The following is a 10704-nucleotide window of genomic DNA, read 5'->3' on the forward strand; positions in this document are numbered from 1 at the left end:
AATGCCCTCCTATAACACTGGATAAAAGTACCTAGTGTTAGAAAACTAGTTCTTGATTCAATTTACAGCAACATTTATGGACAAACTAATAAGAGCTTCAGAGACAGAAAACTGAACAGACCACAGTTGATTAATTCATAATATGTAATACAGTTCTAATGAAATTCACATGAGGGCAATTAGTTATTCACGAATATTATCATTTTGCTGCCTTTTAGCCTTAGAGATAGACTGGTGCTGAGAAGAAAAGGCTTTTTAGTAGGCACCCTTTCTCTCACCATTGCAATTAAAGAAAAAGAAAAAGTTACATGACATCCTCAACATAAATTAAAGGAAGTTAACTCTACATCTTTTTATTATAGTAAACATATATATCATAAAACGTATGATTTTAATCATGTTTAAGTGTACAGTTCTGTGGTATGAAGACATTCATCTTGCTATGCAACCATCACCACCACCCATCGCCAGAACTTTTTCATCTGCCCAACTAAAACTCTGTACCTATTAAACATTTACTTCCCATTTTTCCCTTCCCTTGGTCTCTGACAATCTCATAAACTATATTTTTAATAATTAAAAAAAGTAATTTCTGCATCTGAAAAATCTTCAGGCCACACAGCCCATAGCTGTGCAGCCTTTCACAAAATTCTACTTTTAGAGTCTCTCTTTCAGGGAAAACTCAGATTTAAAGATACCAAATACTACATCAATAGTAAACTACATATATGTGAATATTCAAAAAGTTAAGCAAACGAAATTTAATTTTCTAAAAGGAGCATGGACAGGTAGGTAATCAGAAATAGAAACATATCACTGATGCAAAATAAAGTAGTTATGACTCCAAAGAATCTCAGAGAGAGCTACAGGTCATGAATTAAGAGGGGCCACTGTGCCAGGGCTCCTGCTGAGTAGAGCCTGTGCCCCTGAACACATCCTCCATAGAGAGATGTTCCAACACATGCATTTTTCAATGTTCAGTGTCTTTTAAAAACCTCACCTGAACAGAGGACATAGAAGAATAAATTTACTTTATTAAATAAGATCTAGGTAATGCAAAATACTGTTATTGGACAAAAAATAGGTTTTATATGATTTGTATATTCTTTAAACTTCACACAACTTAAAGAAATTATGGGAAGATGTTCTCAGTATTTCACTACATTATAAAATTGTTCCATTATTACTCATTTCATAAATTATACATGGGTAGTGTATTTTAAAATGCCAGTAGTATCTTATATTCATCTGAAAACAAGTTCAAGTAATTTAGGAGGTTTAGTTTCCAAAGTTGATCTGATAGGTTTGCAGCAGCAAGTAGTAACTACAATAATTCATATACTGACAGACTGTGTTTTTCAATGAAGGAACATACCCAGATGCTTTCTTCTTGGTGATACTGCTTCCAGTTCCTCTCACCATCACTGAACATCAGGAGGTAGCTGGTCACCCAATCAGAGCTCCCGTACCGTCCCTGAGTGGCCACAGCTGTTATCTCCATTCTCTCTCCAAAGTCAATCTGCAGCCACTGATATTTACTTGACACAAGTGGGGTCCAGCCACCAGCTCCTTTTTTGTAGGAATAGAAATAAGAAAGATCGTATATTTAAAATCCATATTAGCCAGTAAGACTATGAACATAAGTGAAATTTATGAAGATTTCAAATCTAGAATACATAACCTCTCATAATTACACACATAATCAAAATACAGGTTCAGTGTAAACAGATAATGCCAACCTTAATTGCTTTGGTTTTTCACTTATAACCCCTGACTCTCTGATGTTCATTTGGTGTCTCACTAAGTGAAAGTGCTAATTCAACAAGCAGACAATTGAACACTATGAGATCATATCAATGTCTGGAACTAGTGTCTCTACTGGTCCTTATGTATGACTTGCCTTTTGCTGGACACAAAGGAAAATATTCAGACCATGGCAGAGCTGGAAAACCTCAATTCTGGACTCCCAATGTTAGGAAGCACTGCAGCACTGAATATTGGGATAAGAAAGATGGTTATAGCATAGCCCTACACTCAGGTGTTTACAAACTGTAGGAGAGATAGACATCCCAAAGAACAATATGAAATGCAGTGGGTGACCGGGCAAGAGTAAAGGTGACTTCCATGCAAGGAGGGTGTTCTGAGGGAGCAGTATGAAGGGAGGCATAAGCCCCATTGAACAAGTGATGCCTCAGCTGTCTCAGATAAGGAGTTTCTCAGGCGTTCCAGGCAACAAATGCAGAGCAGAAATTACTGTGATTTGTTGTGCCCTGTGTCAGTCAAAAATAGAAAAATTAGGGGTGACTGAGGATGTATTATTGATATATTTTGTTCTTTCCGTTTAACAAAAATACAAGCTATGCAGTTGAACTTAGATTTTTCATGCTGCATTTTATTTTAAATTTATGTGAAATTAGAAAAATTGACAATAATCTTGAAAACCATTCTGTATTTTGCTAATAATCAGTGTCTAGAAAACAACAGTGTTATGAATAATCCCTAATATGACAAAACTAGTTTTTTTGGCATAACTTTTCCCCACTGTTCCAATTCCTAACTTGAGATTCTAACAAAATCTGATATTTTAGATACTACTCATTATTAATTAATTTGTTTATTTGCACATATATCCTTTCATTAGCAGCTATTATTGACATCCCGTCCTATTTTGTAAATGGATGACTGGAACATGTACGTAGAGATACCTGGTGTGGTAACAAGGTAGCTAGGAGGGAAGTGGATATGGGATGGGAGCACATATTCACGACTCATGAAAGCATCAGCTGGGAGGTACTGATCCTCTGTGTACAGCACCACAGGCACACGCTGATGCTTCTTTGGTAACATATAAAGCTTATGGGTTCTTTACAACCAGATTCTTTCTAAGCTTTCCTCTTTTGCTGCAATTGTTTTTTTCAAATATTCAGATTTTTCCTCTCAATGTACCATATCATATACAATGTCTTTTTCTTTGGCCCAGAATCTTAAATAGGCTGCGATGTTGGTTGTTCTGTAGTACCTTGCTAACTTTTTATTTTGCAAAAATTTCAGATTTACAAAAGAGTTGCAACAATGGTGTAGGGAATTCCTATATACTCTTTACCCAGTTTATCTATGTTGCTTTTATTAAAAGCAAGACATTAACCTTTGTAAATATCATTTTAATTGACAAGTAAAAACTGTACATATTTGTGGTGTACAATGTGATATTTTAATACAAGGATACATTATGGAATGGCCAAATCAAGCTATTTAACACATGCTTTACCTCACATACTTATCATATTTTGTGGTGAGAGCACTTAACACCTACTCTTTTAGCAATTTTCAAGTATAAGATATGTTGTTATTAAATACAGTCACCATGATGAAATAGGTTCAAGAGATCTATGGGATGATTTTTTTTTTTTTTTGGTCTTAATATTTTCTTTCTTTTTTTGTTACTATAAAGATGTGGTGTACAATTCAGGGTTAGGTATACAAACGTTGATTATGCAGGTACTCTTGTTGATGAGGTATGTCCCTCCTTCCCCTAGCAGTTTCCCTCAAATGCTAATCCCAAACCCCCTTCCCTGACAGCTTCCCACTACTGCCAATTGCTTTCTTATAGTATTATAATTGTTATGAGATGATATTATTAACAAGACCACAAACTTTATTTTGATTCCTACAGTTTTTCACTCACTCTCTTTTTCTATTCCAGAATCCAATACTTAGTCATCATGTCGCCTCAGTGTCCTCCAATCTGTGACAGTTTCTTGGTCTTTCCTTGTCTGTTGTAATAAAATTAGTTATCACCCTACGCCCTCCTGCCTCATTCCACTGTCTGTTCATGTGTCCCATCTAATGTTTGTCAAATGAAAAGTCTGTCTGGTTCTAGCTGAGACTTAATTAACAGTTCTAAGTAATATTCCTGCTGCAATGCCCTGTGATTTTGTATTGTTAAAAGAGAAAAAGAGAAATTAAGCATTGCCATGTAACTAATCCTTTTAACCTGGAGGTTCAACATTTGAAATTTTAGATGAATCAGCTTAAAACTCTGAGAAACGTCTGTCCTGTATTCTTGTTCATATTAGTCAGTGTTAAAGTTCTAAAGAATGTATTAATGGCACTTTTGTAGGATTTTGTTGTTTTTGTTTTGTTTGAATTTCACCATCTTTACTCTGACATTTTCATTCCCTTTTGAAGCCGGGAAATATAATGAACACAAAAACCTCAAGCAGAGAAGCCAAACAAATAAACAGTATCAGCATGTTGCCATGAAACCAATCACTATCCCAGTGCCTCTGCATCCCTGCACATCAGCTTTCAGCATCTGCAGTTAATCGTCCTTGAACATCTCATATCCCTCACCTGGGGTGAGGAGGCGCTACAAGCATGCAAATTAAGTTACTTGATTAACTAGGTTCTCTGACAAGTAATGAAACTTCAGAATACCCCGTGCCATGAGGCAATTCATGTCAGCAGGAAAACACAGTCACAGGTAATCCACAGATCCCTGCAGGTGATGAGGCTGAGTTGCTGTCCATTTGACATGCGTGCCTTCCATAAGTGCTGGGGTGAAGGAAATTTCTTCTAGAATTTCATAAAACATTGAACAAAGAAGAGTGGAAAGCACAGAAACCTCATCCTGAAGACAGTCAGGGAGCAGGAGGCAGAACAGGAGACCACTCTCGCGTAAGGAAAAACAAACAATACAAAACACACTAATGCAGAGTTAGAAGGTAGGCTTGAATGTGGCACCCCCTACACATTAGTAGTGCAGATCAGTACAGTTGGCTCTCCCTATCTACAAGTTCTGGAACCACAGATCCAACCAACCTCAGATCACAAATATCGGCGGGGGGAACAGCAATACAACAACAAAAAAGACAAATCAAAGGAACACAACAAAGCATAACAACTATTTACATAGCATTTGCATTGTATGAGGTATTACAAGTAATCAAGAGATGATTTAAAGTATATGAGAGGGGGACTTCCGGCAAGATGGCGATGGGGCAGCCTGGTCTATGAAACCCTCTGCAAAGGAGAATGCAGAGGGTCTCTGGTTCTCTCCCTGGGTGCTACGGATCCCAACGTGGACAGCCTGCTCTTCACACGGAGCTGGGCGGTCACCACCGCTGGGGCATTGCAGCCGTCTGGACAGCCACTACAGCTGCAGACACAGCAACCACCGGGTCGCTGCAGCCTCCGTGGTGGCCATAGCGTGTTGCGCCACCCGTGCCTGAGGTAATCCACAACTTCAGTCCTTGAATCCCTGCAGGCAAGATCTGCTGGGATCCTGCCACCTCTGCTGCCACCGTGACGTCCTGCCGGCTGTGGGTCTCCTACCGTGTGCCCTGAGGCAGGCTACCATCTCAGGCCTCTGCCTGACTCCTGTCCTGCTCCATCCCCTCTGGGACGAGCAGCTGAGATAGCACCACCTGCTGAGGATTCAAGGTAACAACACTGAAAAGGGAGAAACAAGCTTGAAAAACAGACACAGGCCAGATTTGAATGGTGAACTGAGGGTGATCTGAACTGTCCTTCACAGCAGGCCAGGGGCAACTGACCCTAACTGCTAACTAATTTACCAACTTGAAAAGACAGCCAGAAATCAGAGCTGAAAGGACATTGGACTTAAACGAAAAGTCTCAGAGTGTGCTTGATTGGTTCTGTTATTTTAATGACTTAATTCTATTCCTACTGTTTTGTTCCTTTTTTTTCTTTTTCTTTTCCTCCTCCTTTTCTTCTTTTTTCTCCTCTCTGTAAACCATATCGTTGTATAGAGGAACAGCACACCAATAAGGTGGTTGGTTAGCCTGTATGTTAGCATCACTGTATGTTTTATTTTTTTTTTGTATGGGAGTTGGTTAGTCTGTAGCCATGGTCTATTGTTTTTATCTGTTTCAGTTTAGGTCTCTCTCCACTTGTTGGTACACTCATCTGTTTCCCCCCTTACTCCTCTCTCTCTCCAGCCCCTGCTTCCCCCCACTATCTGCTCCATTCTCTTCCCTCTGCAAACAACATTTTATTTCAGGGAGTAAACCTACAGCCCCACTGCAGGGACAGATTCCAAGGCAGTGGGAAGTGGGTTTCAAATTATCCATACACCTGTCGACAAATACCAGGACATGCAGATAGATTTTAAATCACAGCTCCCCTCCTTAAATAAATCTCAAAACTGCAAAAAGGACCACCCCCAACCTACAGTGCAACTCCAGAATTGAACAAAGTAAGAGGGCATACTCAAAGAATAGGAGATTGAACAAACAGAAGTAAAAGCAATCCCTCTACCCCTGAATAACAGAATTAAAGAAGACAGTGACGTGGAGGGAAGGAAAAAGTTGGGAGAGGGAAAAAACCGCACAAATGAAGAAAAATCAAAAGAAGAATATAGGTCTCACACAGACCCCTGGGATATCAGACACACGGAAAAAACGGAAAAAAATATAACACAAACAATGAAGAGCCCCCAGAAGGACTGGTCACATGCAACAAACCCAGACATCAAGACATTAATAGAGAGAATTTTAAAAATTGAGGAGAGACAAGAGGAAAATAGGAAGGAGCTGATGTCACAAATAATAGCAGTAAAGAATACTGTGATGGAAATAAATAACAAACTAATAAGCATGGAAAGCAGAATTAACCAAGCAGAAGAATCTCAGAGCTCGAAGACCAAAACAGAAAACTAACCCAAACTGTCAAAAGCATAGAAAAGAAGCTCAAAAATACAGAACAAAGCCTTCAAGAGATGAATGATCACTTCAAGAGACCGAACCTAAGAGTAATTGGCCTTTCTGAGGCAGAGAGAGAAACAGAGGCCACACTGGAACAAACATTTCATGAAATCATTCAAGAAAACTTCCCTCATCTCATTAGTGATGCAAAACTTCAAATACAAGAGATTCAGAGAACCCCTGCAAAACAACAAATGAGAAGACCAACTCCCAGACATATAATAATTCGCCTAAACAAAGTAGGTATAAAAGAAAAAAATCCTAAAGGCTGCAAGAGAAAAATGTCAGACTATGTACAAGGGAAGACCAATTAGAAAAGCAGCAGATTTATCTACAGGAACCTTCCAGGCTAGGAGAGCTTGGAGCCCTATCTTCAAAGTTCTAAAAGATAAACAATTGCAACCAAGAATAACTTATCCAGCCAAGCTAAGCTTCATCAGTGAGGGAGAATTGAAATCTTTCCCAGATATCCAATCCCTAAGAACCAACACTGCCACAAGACCACCTCTACAAGAAACACTTACGAAAGTATTGAACACAGAAGAAAAGGAAAAAAGAACAACAACGTTCTTCACAAGAGTACAGGTAAAAGACTAAAAACACACATGATCCAACTCTAAAACCAAAAGAAAGACAACACACAAAGAGGAAGAAAAACAACTCTGTAAGAACACTATGATAGGGATCAACTCTCACATTTCAATAATTAGCTTGAATGTGAATGGACTAATGCACCACTGAAAAGACATACAATGGCAAAATGGATAAAATCTCACCAGGCAACAATCTATTGCCTTCAAGAGACTCACCTCACTAGAAAGGACACTCACAGACTCAAAGTAAGAGGATGGGAAACAAATTTTCAGGTGAATGGAACACAAAAGAAAGGCAGAGTCACGATATTAATCTCAGACAAAATACCCTTTAATCTATCAAAAATCAAAAAAGATACAGAAGGCCACTACATAATAATAAAAGGTTCACTCCATCAACAAGAAATAACCATCCTAAACATATATGCACCAAACATAGGAGCTCCAACTTTCATAAAGCAGCTCCTAGGAAAACTAAAAAAAGATATCAACTCCAATACCATCATAGCTGGGGACTTGAATACCCCACTCACAACCCTAGACAGATCATCAGGACAAAAAATCAGCAATGAGATCCAAAACCTCAAGGTGCCACTTGATCAAATGGACTTAATTGATACCTACAGAACCCTCCATCCAAAGACCACAGAATACACATTCTATTCATCACCGCATGGAACGTACTTTAAGATCGACCACATACTTGGCCATAAATCAAGCATAAACAAATTTAAAAGGACTGAAATTTTACCACGCACCTTGTCGGACCACAGTGGAATAAAAATAATCATTAACACCAACAACGTCCCCCCAAAACCCACAAAGACATGGACACTAAACATCATTCATGCTAAACAACTCCTGGGTTGTTGATGAATTCAAAACAGAGACTAAAAGATACCTGGAAACAAATGAAAATGAAGAAACATCTTATCAAAATCTCTGGGACGCCATGAAAGCTGTAGTAAGAGGGGAATTTACATCCCTACAAACGCACATGAAGAAAATGGAAGGAAACGCACATGTAGAAAATGGAAGGATCACAAATTAACAGCCTACGAAACCACCTAAAAAAGCTGAAAAAGCAAGCCACAAAAAACCTAATTTCAGCAGAAAAATCCAAATCACCAAAATAAAAGCCCAAATCCAAGACATAGAAGACAAAAAGATAATACAAAAAAATTAATGAAACGAAAAGCTGGTTCTTCGAAAGGATAAACAAGATTGATGGTCCTCTAGCTATAATGACCAAGAAAAAGAGAGAAAAATCTCAAATAAACACAGTCAGAAATGCAAAAGATCAAGTCACAACTGACCATGAAGAAATACAAAATATTGTCAGAAGCTATGCACACCTGTATGAAAACAAATTCAAAAACCTAAACAAAATGGAGGACTTTCTGACATCACACAAGGTCCTAAGTTTGAAACAAGAAGAAATTGAGACCCTAAATAGACCAATAACAATCAAGGAAATTGACTACGTAATAAGAAAACTTCCTATAAAAAAAAGCCCTGGACCAGATGGCTTTACAACAGAATTCCACAAGATATTTAAGGAGGAGCTTATCCAGTCATACTGAAGGTATTCCAGGCAATTGAGAAAGATGGAACTCTCCACAAATCATTTTATGAAGCGAACATCACATTGATACCCAAGTCAGGTAAAGACCCAACAAAGAAAGAGAACTACAGGCCAATATCTTTGATGAACATAGATGCTAAAATTCTCAACAAGATCCTAGCAAACAGGATTCAACAACACATCTCAAAAATCCTCCATCATGAACAAGTGGGCTTCATCCTTGGGATGCAAGGCTGGTTCAACATTCGTAAAACCATAAATGTAATTAAATACATCAACAGATGTCAAAACAAAAACCACATGATTATATCATTTGATGCAGAAAAAGCTTTTGATAAAATCCAGCACCCTTTCTTGATAAAAACCCTCGAACATCTAGGCATACAGGGAACATACCTCAAAATAGTAAAAGCCATCTACGAGAAACCCACAGCCAGCATACTCCTAAATGGACAAAAACTGGAACCATCTCCCCTGAAAACTGGAGCAAGACAAGGATGCCCACTCTCAGTCCTCCTGTTCAATATGGTAATGGAAGTCCTGGCGAGAGCAATCAGAGAAGAGAAGGCAATCAGGGGTATTCAAATAGGAAAAGAGGAAGTCAAGCTATCTCTCTTTGCAGATGACATGATCGTGTACCTTGAAAATCCAAGAGAATCTGTCAAAAACCTCCTTACACTGATAATGGACTTTGGCAAAGTCTCAGGATATAAAATAAATGTGCAAAAGACAATCGTACTTCTTTACACCAATAATAAACAAACAGAAATCCAAATAAAAAGCATAATTCCATTCACAATAGCCACAGAAAAAATGTAATACCTTGGCATCTTCCTAACCAGAAATATGAAAGACCTTTACAATGAAAACTACAAAACACTGCTCAAAGAAACCAAGGATGACACAAACAAATAGAAAAATATCCCATGCTCATGGATTGGAAGAATCTACAGATTGAATGCAATACCCATCAAATTACCAACAACATTCTTCTCAGACCTAGAAAAAACAATACAGGAATTCATATGGAAACACAAACGACCAAAAATAGCCAGAATAATCCTCAGCCAAAAAAAACAAAGCAGGTGGTATTACATTACCATACTTTAAACTTTACTATAAAGCTACAATCACCAAAACAGCTTGGTATTGGTACAGGAACAGCCATATAGACCAATGGAATGGAATTGAGATTCCAGAAGCAAAACCTCAATTTCTCAACCAACTCATCTTCAACAAAGCCTCCACCACCTACCACTGGGAAGAGGAGAACCTATTCAGTAAATGGTGCTGGGAAAACTGGCTGACCACATGCAGAAGATTGAAACAGGACCCCTATCTATCCCCATACACAAAAATTAACTCTAAATGGATCAGAGACCTAAATGTAAAACCTCAAACCATAAGAACCTTAGAAAATGAAGGACATACCCTCATGGAAATTGGAACTGGCATCCAATTCCTGAACAAAACCCGAAACCCACAGGCCATAAGAGGTAAGATAGACAAGTGGAACCTCATTAAACTGACAAGCTTCTGCAAAGTCAAAGAAACCATCAAGAGAGCAGGGAGACAGCCTACAGACTGGGAAAAAGGATTTGCCAACTCCAGGTCTGACAAAGGCTTAACATCTTGGATCTACAAGGAACTCAAACATGCTGAAAAGAAAAAAACAAACAACCCCATTATAAAATGGGCAAAAGATATGAACAGACACTTCTCAAAGGAAAACATCCCAGCAGCCAACAGACACATGAAGAAATGTTCAACCTCACTAATCATCAGGGAGATGCAAATCAAA

The 10704-nt window shown here is 38.4% G+C and overlaps 1 protein-coding gene across 1 annotated transcript in view; it reads right to left on the minus strand.

The window, feature by feature from the left end:
• Positions 1 to 1324: 1324 nt before the first annotated feature.
• LOC103262970 (contactin-associated protein-like 3) overlaps positions 1325 to 10704 on the minus strand; it is a 22395-nt gene continuing 13015 nt past the window's right edge. Inside the window, exon 2 of the mRNA XM_021713674.1 lies at positions 1325 to 1569. Within this exon, the coding sequence (XP_021569349.1) occupies positions 1325 to 1569 (245 nt within the window). The remainder of the gene's footprint in view (positions 1570 to 10704) is intronic.

This window comes from Carlito syrichta, unplaced genomic scaffold (genome assembly GCF_000164805.1).
Source record: "Carlito syrichta isolate Samal-C Ts95f unplaced genomic scaffold, Tarsius_syrichta-2.0.1 Scaffold92616, whole genome shotgun sequence".
Classification (NCBI taxonomy): Eukaryota; Metazoa; Chordata; class Mammalia; order Primates; family Tarsiidae; genus Carlito; species Carlito syrichta.